Below are 12982 nucleotides of genomic sequence, written 5' to 3' on the forward strand. Positions count from 1 at the left end.
GTTCATCCAGCATCGTTCTTTGCGTGAATATCGACTCCTTTTTCGAATCGAAGTTGAGCGATCTCTTTGTGATCTGCAAAATACGAGAACAATGAAATACATTGCATTTTCTTTGTTCTAAACAAAAGTATTCAATAATAACACTTTGAATACCTCCGTGAATATCGCCTTTCACTTGTGTTCTTTTTTACGCTGAAAGATCATCATATGACGCGTTCGACAAGACCTATTTAATGCAATTCCACCGTTAATTTTGATGGTTTTGACCCAAAAATCTATGCATAGACTTCCATAGAAGTGTGTATGATGTTTAGAGTATAAGAAATTCGTTCCTGCGAAAATGTCAAAACGGCGGAGGTCATAACTTTTCACCAATGAGCAGAATGCAAAACGATGGCCCATCTTGAACTCAAGGCGACCTAAACTATCGCGTGGTACCAGTCCGGCACTTGTGACAAGTAAATAAAAACACGCGTTGGACAGTGATATTAAATAATTAAATTAATCAAAGGCAACAATATTTGTGATTTTTTGTCAGAAAGTAGATTTCAGAACAACTTGTTGTATTTTGTCAGAGACGTCTTAACCTTTTATTCTTCAAATAGAAATCGATCTTAATACAGAAAATTTTGATTCTTTTTTTTTGCAACATTGGGGCCATATAGTCCCTGTTTGGTAGTCAGTCCTACGCTTAAATTGAATAATTTACATTGTTCAAAAGAAATCAAATGCGTGCATAAAAAGATTATGTAATGCCCAGTTTGACGAAGAAACGATGTTTTCTAATCCAATTTAACCCTGTAGTGCATACAATCGACGGGCAACATTTTAGCGGTTGCAAAATGTGAAGTATACGTCGGATCACAATGGTTCAAACTACAATTTTATTCATCAGGCATTTGCTCTTTGTTATCTACGTTCATACTTTTAGTCTAAGACAGCCGGTTAATTAGTTATAAACATGTGCGAAAACCAGAAAGAACTTGTTGGACGCTCGGAAGAAATTCATGCCCGACAAATTCTCAAATCCAAATTAACAGATGAATGCACCCCAAGAAAACCATATAATCAATATATTGAAGAAGTCAGGAACGCGATCTTGAGACAAATTCTGCAACAAGTTCTATTAAAATATTCATTTGAAAAGTCCAATTTTAGACACATTTTTGTCACTTCAAAACAAATTGTTCGTTTTTTATTTATGTCTATCGCATTTCCTGAATGAACCATCGGTAACCCAGCAGTTTGAATATATTTTTCTCCGTTATCTATAGCCCGAAATCAATCTAGAACCAGTACTCTCAGTTCTCGGAAAAATTAATGCACTAGAAGGTTTGGAAAAGTCACATTTCTTAAATATCTACTCTGATATGTCGGTAGTAATAGTGTTAACTCATTTCTTCAAAACTAACTAATGCCCCTTGTAAAAGTGCATTTAATTAAATTCAGAATTTAACATTTCAAAATTTCTTGTTTTTTTTTTTAACCAAATTTCAAATTTTCAAGTTAGCAGCTTTCAATTTTTGACCGTTGTTGCAGAATTCAATTTAATTCTGGATTCAATAAAATGCACAGGCTTACCACTTACAACGGGTACAACAGAATAAATAAGAACTTGATACTAGCTTATAGATCTAAAAATAATTAAAAGAATTGAATGAATTTGAAATCCATTTTGGTGCATTTCTTACAGTATGTATACTCAAATCGTCACTTTCAAACGAAACGATAAGACTATCAACGAAAAATTGGTCATCATATTTATACATGGAAGCTAGGGGGTGAACGCTCGTTTTTTAGGCAATATAGCGAATATTTGAATTAAACACCAAATTATATAGATTTTTTTCCATACGGCAATAGTAATGTCCTCTTGTGTTTGTATATACATGAACTCACAGAAAACCAAAAGAAACGTTTGTCCGCGATAGGTCATTGAAAGTGGTCCAATCCACCAAAAAAAGGAAAATGATGTTTCGTTTTTGCGGCGGTTAAAATAACACTGAGATATTAGAAAATTGAAATTGACCTTGACATTAACATTTGGAATCTGTCGCATTTACTGACACCTCGGTGTCCGCCACAACGACAAAACAGATATTTTTGCCTTTTTCATGGATTTCCATGACTTCTTACGGACAAAACTTTTACTTTTTAGTTATGAGAAGTTTGCTATCAAAGCTTTACACATTACTATCACTGCGATCGCTAGTGGTATAATGCTCTTGCACCCACCGTCTGGATTTTTGCAACTATTTATTTGAATTTTGCAAATATTTAAAATGAATCCAAAATGATCGGCTATCATTTCGATCTGAATCTTTCGATCACTCGTATTTACGAAGATTTACCATAATTTTCAGTATTTATCATATTTGCCAATATTTTGCACAGAAATTTGTTTTAAATAGATGTAGATATCTGCAGATATTCGAAATTGAATTAAAACTAAACGTGTCATTCCCCTAGCCAAGAAGCATTTCCTTCAAATGCGATTCATTTCAAGTGTAAATATGAAGACCTTATTATCAAGCCAATTTATTATTTCTTCTGCAATACTGTTCTAGCGCGCTCCCTTTTCGACTCACACAATCTGAGCGTTGGCATTTTAAGTACGGCTGCTTTTGTTCATAGTTTGGCTTTTAAAATTTAAGATGAGAACAGTGTCACATCAAAATAAGGGAGGAAAATGGTTTCAAAATAAAAAACTCGATAAATGCACCAATACAAATAAATTGTGACAGATACAAAAAAAAATTGAAACTAAACTCAATAAATGTTCACGCTATAAATGATCGAGACAATGCAATGTAGGCTAATAATTAGCCAAAGTGTTGACGTTCGACAATCGCTTGCAATATTTCTACCCGGTTTATGAACATTTCTGTGATCAATTGTGGTTGGTTCAACCAGTTCATTGTGATCTTGTTCGTGTACTGGTTTTCGATCGATTTCATTGTCATTCGTCACCGTTCGATATGTTGTTGTTTCCATTAAAGTACTTTGTTTGTAATCCGAATTTGTTTGTGTTAAATCTTGTGGTGGATCCTCTAAGCGTGTATCATCCTTTTCAAATTCTCCATAGCTATCATTATCTCCTCCCGTAAAAGATGTAACAAAATACACATCTCGTCCTCCCAATGGCTGAATTGGCCGGAAATTATGCGTTAAATGATGTCCCTCGTTGTCTTGTATTGTTCGAAATAACTCAATCTAAAGTGGTAGAAGACAAATAGATCCAGTTGAATGAAAACCAGCGAAAATAACAACTAAAAATTAGGCTTTTCATCCATCAATTGAACAAATTTATTGACAAACATGAATGAAAATATGAAACTTTTCATTTGTGTAATTAACACAGCTCAGCATACATAAGATATGAGCTAATGGTGAACTGTGGCACTAGTGGATAATGGATATACTTAGCGACTAGCAGCAAACTAAAGTTCAGTTCAAATTGTTCAAAAGTTTGATGTTCAATTGCTTTGAACAATTGTATATACAAAGAGCGCGTCCTTTGTATGAAAACGGAATTCCGTACTAGGGTACAAAATCATGCACTCAAATTCATATCTGTTTCGATCATGATCGAAATGTGTTCGAGTTTGTTCGTGTTCAGTTCAAAATGTTCAAAAACGAAAATATCTGTTCATGTTCGTTCGGTTTTCAATTTGATGGTTCAATCCATGAAACGTTCAATTCATGTTTATTTAAAACTGAACGAACTTGAACGAACTTGAACGAACATGAACCAATGGGCAGCTCTATTACCGGCTGTTATACACAGAATCTGATTTAATTGCAATAAAACTACCGTCATGAAATATATGCGTAAGAACAGGTGCGATTTGAGCCCATGGAAAAGAGTCAATATCACTGATGTGTTAAATCATAAGCTAAATAAGGAACAAATAGTAGAACCAAACCAAATAGCGCAAGAAAACTTTCCAAAAAGAATCCAAACAAACACATCATTTTGACGTGATTTTCATTCCACGCGTGCTCCCTAATGAATAGAGCTAACAAGACATTAGTAATCACACTTCGAGTCGTTCAGTCTGGAGTGGAAATGTTTGCTTCTCGTTATTCGAGTCTATTTTTGTTTCGATTTCATAATGATATGATAATATGCGAGCAAATTGGTTACCTGAGCATGAGACAGCGGAATTGATTGTTTGAAATCGATCCATGTCACAACTTCACTGCACGGTGGCGTAGTTAACGATCCATGGTATGTGTAATACTCATCGAGATCGCTCAATATCAAATCCTGAATTGAATTCAAACGAGTGAACGGTGCTGACGTTTCTGGTTCCGAAACATTCGACAAAAGTTCCGTTATTTCAATATAATTGGGATTATCTTTGTCGTCCAACTAAGAAATAAAAAACAAAATTCAAAAAATAATCAACATTTTGATAGTATTCGTTGAATATTCGGCTTACATTGAAAAAGAATGCGAGCACAGCCAAGCCATCGGAATTCTCCATTGCTGAACGAATATTTCGATATTGTTTTTTGTAAAATACCATGTGCAGTTCCATTGGAAAACTGGAAATGGAGCAAATTTGAATGAATTGAACAGTTGATAGGAAGAGATACAGATTGAGTAGTTCAATCGTTTTTAAACAAGAAATAATTCTTGCCTGTGACCATCGATTGAGTCTTCGCTACCCATTGTATCATTTTCACCCCAGTGAAAATGAAGCTGAGCAAATTCATAAGTCCCACCCAATGGGCCACCGGTGATTGTTGGTCGTTGATCGGCCTCAATTGACACCATCACTGCGTTTAAGACAAAGTCAGGAAAAAAACACAGAAAATCAAGCAAAATCAAGGAAATTTAGTTAAAATTACGAAGAAATGTTTGATTTTCAAGCTAAATACTTTGTTAAAGCCTTTTAAGCTTAAAATAATTAGTTAAAGTTACGATAAATTGTAAACTTTATTCTGATATCTCAAAGTGAAATTGAAAATGATGAAGAACGAATTGCAACATTATCATAAAAAGTCCAAACTACCTATCTCAAACAATTTGACTACTTATGAATTCTAAAATGTAATTTTTCACTAAATCGACTTGTTTCGTATATAAAGCTATCTTTTACGATTTGTTTTGTTTTGTCAATCGAGATTATTCAAAATTCATTTGTATCAAAGCGGTTTTTGCACGTGTACCAATCACAATAATGTCATTTCGAAAAAGAGCTGATTACAATAAAAATAATTACAAAGTGGCCAGATGCACAGATTGATGGCACGAATTTGAAACAATAATAATTACGGATGATTTGTGGAAATTGTGCTGCTGCACCAAAACAAAGTGCATATAACTTAAGTATACAAAGTTGTCTTATATGAAAAAAGCTAATGAGCCATGATCGAGGGGCGAATTATTTCTGAAAACTGGAATTCAATACCTCATTATTTTGTTTAGTACTTTCAGTAGCCCATATATTATTATATGGAACTACTGAAAATATCGTTAGAATCCGTCACAGACCATGATATAGTGAATGACAAACACAATTTAAAAACTCTCTTTCTCCATTTGCACAGAAATGGATTTGAATGGAGACGGTTTAACTTCGGTCTGTCATTATGAATCAACTGTATCATGAACTAAGTCATTGTACTTCATTTCTGTATTTATAATGAATTTAAATTCAATGATATCTGCGTACAATGAACGTATACGATTATGACTATCTGAAAGACGAAAATTTAAATTGAACGGGTGTTTCATGAACTATGTGCCCTATTAACAGATATTCTAATATTTTTTCAGACTTGATAAGTGGATGAATTTTACAAGAACTTTTCGAATTAAACATGCATTTTGGTTGTTCTCTCAGATTTTCTCTAAAGCACGATAGAGATTTTGGCGGTAACATATAACACATTCGGTCGCACTAATGACAGCTGATGCATCAGAGAGGAACAGTTAGTGCGAGAGGAACGAAATTTGATAGCGCAAATATTTTGTAAAAATCTAAGCTGTTCTTTCTTCAAAACCAAACAAAATTCTCACCTGTATGTCCATTGTTTTTTATGACTGTTTGATCTGGTGGAACATTCGAGTCATTGAGTTTTAGAGGAGGTAATTTGGCATGTTTCACCGTCAATGAATCGATGTCGATTGGACTTTGAAATTTTCCAAAACATGTGTTATATTGTTCACCCCAATGACTTGGACCTAAATTTTAAGATATCAATGATTTATTTATTTATTTATCTTCTTTATATAAAATTCCTTAGCAATTAGTTGGTGGTAAATACCTTTTTTCCCTTCATATCCAAAATCCTGTCCTCGGACCAATGTAAATGCTGCAATATTGATCATAAAATGAATTTAGTTAAAATATCATAGACTTTGTTCCATGTTTTTATTATTTTAACTGAAATAAAAGATGAATATTCAAATCTTGGAAGATTTGCCGAAATGACTTCGGGTAGAGCGATTTCAATTGAAGATTTTATGTAGTTTAATGTAGTGTATTCACTTTTTTTTATGTAGGAACAATTTTTTTTTTGAGTAATCGGCTATCGAAAAACCTCTCCAAAATGGGGATACTCAAATAGCAACAAAAACAAATTAGAAAAAAAAATTGAAGATCATTCCCAATAAATTTGAGGTTTTTTTCTTAAAAATTTCTCGTCAAATTGAAACTTCGACTTCAAGTGTACGAAGATTTGTCTAGAAGAAAAAAACTGCATTTAAACAGAAGAAAACCTGATTTCACTGCCTTTTGGAGATGCATCGCTGTGAAGTGACAAGATGCGTGATTGATGGAGTTGAACAAACAAAAAAAATTGAGTTGTCTAAATGCATTGATGTTAAGGTCAACTGCAAATCAAAATCGACAAAAAAAAAAAATAATTTCAACTAGGGACAATCATTCAACCAAATGTCATCTGATTAGAGAGAAGACGCACTGAGTTACCATGACATTCAGTGTTGATCACATGGAAATCTCAAGTGAATAATTATTTGATTTAATTTAGACGAATGTGACTCATTCCATCTGGATCGAGACAACATTCAATTTAATGATTTTGATTTGATCTAATTATGTCATAGTTCTGCTGGATATCACTCTGCATATTTATTACCATCATCATTCGATTATTTGTATGAATGAATTATTTGAAATGCACATTGTCATGTGACAAATAGCCCCACTGTAATTAAAGCTCAATAGATAGATAGATAGATGCACATGACAATCAATTAAATTTCCCGCGGGTGCAAATTGATCGTTTAACTGAGCGTACTACACACGTGATTGAAGCGATGCTGTGCATACATTTCTTCATTCGCTTGTTACAGTGAGATGCGCAATGTGTCGTGCGTGTAACGACGAAGAGTCGTTGCTCAACAGCAACGGCTGCGCACACATGTTCACGGCTCAGTATATCAAAGTTCATGTACTTAGTCGAGAAATTTAGCCATAAATTAGAAGAAATTAGTGGAAAACAATTATTAGAATTGAGAGGCATACACATAGGGGCTTTAATTGCTTTACATTCTACACACATGATGCGTCTCTTGGTATTAGTGATTCTTTTTCTTGAATCTATACCAGAGTTTTTATTTTAATCATTACAACGAATTTTTTTCATCGCAAAAAAAAACAAACAATTTTTCGTTGTGTTGGAACAAATTTGGTTGTTTGGTATTTTGACAGTGATAGAATTTTTTTTTTTTTTTTGGTCAAAACGTGTTGATATCGACAATGGGCACTGAAAATACGTTTGCATTTCCAACCAAAATCATAATCCGTTTTTCATTCAAAATTTGATAATAAAATAAACGCAGAGATGACTGAGCGCACGCTTAGTAGCGTATTCTACAAATGAATGTGTTTACTTTCTAGAAGACCCAGTTCGCTCATCGGCTTAATGGTGTAATTATTACTTTTGGGTACTTTTCTAGATCTAATATGACATTTTGAGAATTTTTCAACACAAAATTTTTACAGAAAAGAATGAATCTTTGTCAAGTGAGGTAAAATATGGAAACAAAATTTTCTTCCGACAAAAAATGTAAAGAAAAACGATGAAAAAAGCAAAAAAAAAATAACAACACAAATGCTCGGATGCGCTCTGACACACTCTCGAAAAAATCTACTTGTTTTTGATCGTGTTTCAAGCACTGCGAATGTTTGACGCACGTAAATTTAGTTACGGTGCGGCCGTTCTTCGGTGACTCGGTGCGCTTCAGTCATCTCTGAATAATTATTCGATTATAATCGAGGAACATATTTTGATTAAAAACGTTTTTATTTCGATGTTTAAAAAAAATGAGTGAAAAAAATATATTTGTGGAAATAAAAACAAAATGAGTTGTGTTCGGGATTGAAAACCCCCGACTATTTTCAATTGTCAACAAGTTACTTTTTATTTCCACTTTATTCAATCCACGGCACAAGATGAATCAAAGCAAAATATATATTTGATCAAATGCAATCAGTCTCTGTGAACCATACGTTAATTATCAGTGTGAATATATCAAACGGTGGAATTCTATTGATATGGCTATAAGATGGCTCTGGAGAAATTTTTTTTATTCTAAACAAATTTTCTGAAACCAAAACATGGTTATTAGCTATTAATATGTTGTGGCCCGTGGCCGGATCCATCAAATTATCACGAGATCGAAAAAACATTAACAAAACAAATTTGATCACAAAATGATGCTAAATTAAAAAGAATTCCACAATTTGTCGGCTGTATCAAGGTGTTTTATCAAATTGGTTAAAAATCACAAGAGAAAAACACTGATTTGACAGCACAACAACAAAGCCCGGTATGGGGAGAAAGCTGGATTGACGTCAAAATTATTGTTCGAACCATACGAGTGTGGAACGAAATATAAAACATAGATACTATTATTTACTCTTGCGCACAATTTGTAAACTTTGTGTACAATAACTAAATCAATGAAATGGATAGGCCAATATCAAGGCTGTTGAGGTTGTTGTTTTTTTTTCGTTGGTTTCCGTGAAAAAAAAAAACGTCAGTGTGTGGGTGTGAGTGTATGTATGTGTGTGAGGCGGCAATTGCAGACACAGTAAAAACTTGATGTATGAATATGATTTTTTATTCTATTTTGGCCACATTCTTGCCGCATCGAATCGTGTAAATAATGAAACTGCAAATTGTATTGATTGGAAGTAGTCGTTGAGTATGGTTGGAAAAAAAAATGATTGCATGAACTGAGGATAGAAAATAATTTGAGTTCAACAAATAATGGTGCAATTTGTTTTCTTATTTCCAATTGCATGCACTGTGACAAATGGATTCAAATGAATCGAATGAATACACATGCCAGCCAGACTCATTAAAATCGCTTGTAAAAAACCGTTTGCAGTGTCTCGAGTTAATAATGCATAGATAAATGCAAGTTTCAATCAAAAAGACAAACATGAACACATATGGTGACTGCATATGCCGTTCGTCATGGCTAAATCTTGTCGCCGGTCTATGGATGAATATGTCGAATTTAAATTTGTTGCCATTAAATATTCACTTTTTCAATAGAAAAAAAATACCCCTTTTCGATCAAAAAACGATTTTTTTTTTTACTTAAATTCGTTTAAACAATTCTCTTTGTCGTGTTTAATGAATTCTCGTTTAATTCCGCGTTGAACTTCAATGTGTTGAGTTCATTATTAAATTGTTTTAATTACCTATAGGTAATCATGATATATCATAAATGAGTCTAAATCAGAACTACCCAAATTCGATGTATAATGCAAAATATTGTAGACATTCTCATTGAATCCATATTATGAAACTGAAACCATCATAAAGTACCTGCAAAGTATATTTTTAGAATTTTGTCGGAAAAGCCAACTTTTCATTGAAATATATAAATGATGTGAAAATCGAAGTAGAATATGCAGCCAAACAGTATGTTATGCATATATGAGAAATAGTATTGGCCGTCCAACACTTGTTCGAGCATTCGACAACATTGAAATAAAAATTTGGTTCGTTCGGAAATGTTGGCTTGTTCAACCGTTTCGTTCTTTTACATTAAAAATGCATAAAAAACAAATTAAATTTTGGGCAAGACTGAAAGTAGAGTGTGTTTCACTAACTGACTCTTCTTTCGACTGCATTATAGTCATTGATAAAAATGTTCATTTTTGGCGACTTATCGCGTTTTTTCGCCATATTTCCGGTTCTTTTTATATAAAACTGATAAGCAAATCTTTGACGGATAGAACATAAGGAATAGTCACATGCAACAAAGTTATAAAGGATGTTGAGTGCTACAACTTTGTCGAAGTCATTAATTCATTATCTCTTATCATTTTCGAGAAAATAGCGAAACATCGTGATAAACCGCCGAAAAATGATTTTTGGCCATTGCGATGTCGAAGGAAGATTCCTCTTCCAAGACAAAGTCAGTACATTCAGTCTTGCTCTAAGAATTCAAAATCCAATGTGCTTCTTATGTATTTTAGATGTAAAAAAAACCGAACGGTCGAACAAGCCAAAATTTTCGAACGAACGTTTGAATCCAACACTAATGAGGCATTCTATTCAAAGATTTAACGTTCAAGTTCACATTTGACGAGAAAATAGTATTTGATGGTTTCAATACAGTGCTGTTCAAACTATTGGCCACTTGTGACCACGAGAAAAAAAATTAGTGGCCACGGGCCACGGTATTCCATTTTAAAATTCTTGATTTGCAAGACGATAACGGCAGAAAGAGCAACATTGTGGCAATGACATTAAAATCAGTTGCTTGTTCATTGAATTTTCGTCGCTACAGTTATTTTTTCAATATAAACATTTGATAAAATTTTGATTATTCCTTCAAATTGTTTTTATTCTTAGCGCTATTTTTCACAAGTGCATTTGTTTCGATTGAATCAGAAGCTCTCGGTAAATCATGTCGATTGTTGAATCTTGTTTGTATAACGATAATGCGCTATTGTCAATTGGCATTTGATATTCCGTTGATAATTTACCCAATAAAACGAAGAAAATTAAAAGGCCGAAACAGCAAAATTAAGTTTTGGTTTTCGGATTTTTTTTTCGGCGTTTTGCTTTTCAAATTTAACGTATTTTTTTTAGTTTGACTCCTTTGAAACTGCGAACAATTGCAACGAGCTCTCAGTGGGCAAAATTTGAATTGATCGGGTAAATAAAATCGAAATAAAGTTTTGTTCATTAATAAAACATAGATAGCCTATGTGAATTGTCACCAGCAAGGCAACAGAAAAATGTGGTTAACCCAAATTCCATACGTTAGCCATATAACGGAACAAATCACTTATCACAAACGTTTAATTTAAAATGGCACAAGGATTTTGAAGACGGTTCACTTTCACAATGGAAAACGGATACAATTGTCAATAATTCATACCTGCTATTAAACCGATTAAAGATGTGGTCGTTTTCTGTAATTTGGCCATTTTCCTTTTCGATTGACCTGATATGATTTTTTTACGTTATAAAACCAACACTTATGCTATTTACTTAATTGTTCTATTTAAGAGCACTTTGTCAGTTTGCACATTCGACACTACGATAGCAAGAGTTTGCAACACTGAATAAATTTTAAACGTATTTAACAAAATACCACGAAAAAAAAACAAACCGACGAGAGATAGCAATGATATAATCACTACAAATTACTATTCATTAAACATCATTCATTCGATGATTATATGTACAGATTATGAATGCTTCGCATACTCGGTTAGATTCACATGTTTTTTTTTTACTTGATCTTTGCTAGCACACTTCAAGAAGCTGTGTCTCTGTGTATTCTTTTGATCTGTGTCACTTGACTTGAGATATTCTTGATTCGGAAATTGAGAGAACAAAAAAAAAATTGGTAACTCTTTAGCAGCACGCGAAAAGAAATTGAAATAAAAAAAAAATTAAGCGATTCAGCGTTCAGTTCAATGTATTTGCATCGAAAATGTTCAAAATGCTATTTCTTAACCATTCCAAATGAAATATAGCGATATATTTTTAAATCATTGCACTGCGGTTTCGAAAACTTGCTTTCAATTAACAAATCTAAAATATTTAAAGCACGACCAAACGATATTCACACGTTAAAGAAATTGGTATTGTTGTGGTATAGAATGGGCAGATTTTTATTTCAACCGCACTCGTCAACATGCTTTGGTAAACTGGAGAAAATTCTGTCGGTTGATTGCTAAATAATATGTGAATGGGCCGTTGTTGTCGCGGTTTCCTACTTGCTGTTTCTGCCGCTATTGCTGCTATTCAAATCGTTGCTGTTATTCAAGTTGTTGATGCTATTATACGGAGTGTGTGACTCACGCTGTTCATATGTGTGATTCGCTTTACACATCGTTCAAGTATCGGATTAGCTTACATGCACACCGGCTATGTTTGCCGCCACCGGTCGGCTTCATCTATACACACACACACAAATTATGCATTTGAAGACGCCACACTTAACTGTATCTACGTCCTCATGAGCATTTTCGTTAATAATTTATTCGTTAAATTTGAATCGTTGTTCATTTTTCTTGTTCAAATGAAATTCAATCGTTTCAATTTTGCACCGTTTATGTCCCGTTTTATTCAAAACAATGTTATAAATTGAAGAAAAAAAAACGTTATACTGTATCATACTGGTCGATTCGCTGTGCTGCACATGTGTGGTTGTATCGCGAAATTTCTCCAAATAGACTGGCAACGCATATGTCTGTGTATTGTTTGAATTTTGAATCGAGCACGTAACTACTCGACAACCAAACATTTAGACTGACACAAGTCACTCGCTAAACGAGAGTTTCAATACGGTTGCACAATACACAATGGTCGACTGTGTAAATATGACTTGCCTCAATACGAGCGTGATTTTATTTCACTATGCAACGAAAGAGACGTATCGTCTCAAATAATAATATTATAAATAGTCGCGTGAGACGAAATAAATGAAGTGGATCTTTTGCGCATAAGTCAATTCTACTTAAAT

The 12982-nt window shown here is 33.5% G+C and overlaps 1 protein-coding gene across 1 annotated transcript; it reads right to left on the reverse strand.

The window, feature by feature from the left end:
• Positions 1 to 564: 564 nt before the first annotated feature.
• On the reverse strand, positions 565 to 12271 carry LOC129574386 (carbonic anhydrase 1-like). Its single transcript, XM_055456368.1, has 7 exons — positions 11387 to 12271; positions 6280 to 6327; positions 6032 to 6196; positions 4647 to 4785; positions 4446 to 4551; positions 4148 to 4375; positions 565 to 3213 (listed from the first exon to the last, which is right to left on the reverse strand). Exons 1-7 carry the CDS (start codon positions 11433 to 11435, stop codon positions 2770 to 2772), a joined length of 1179 nt encoding a protein of 392 aa, XP_055312343.1. The 5' UTR covers positions 11436 to 12271; the 3' UTR covers positions 565 to 2769.
• Between the last annotated feature and the right edge of the window lie 711 nt (positions 12272 to 12982).

This window comes from Sitodiplosis mosellana, unplaced genomic scaffold (assembly GCF_009176505.1).
Source record: "Sitodiplosis mosellana isolate CC-2019 unplaced genomic scaffold, AAFC_SMos_1.0 Smas_scaffold_6162, whole genome shotgun sequence".
NCBI lineage: Eukaryota > Metazoa > Arthropoda > Insecta > Diptera > Cecidomyiidae > Sitodiplosis > Sitodiplosis mosellana.

Coding starts and splice junctions, on each gene's coding strand:
- LOC129574386 (XM_055456368.1), bottom strand. CDS start 11,435: ATGGCCAAATTACAGAAAACGACCACATCTTTAATCGGTTTAATAGCA. Junction 4,786..6,031: donor AAAAAACAATGGACATACAG/GTGAGAATTTTG, acceptor TCTTAAACGCAG/TGATGGTGTCAATTGAGGCC. Junction 4,552..4,646: donor GACTCAATCGATGGTCACAG/GCAAGAATTATT, acceptor CTCCATTTCCAG/TTTTCCAATGGAACTGCACA.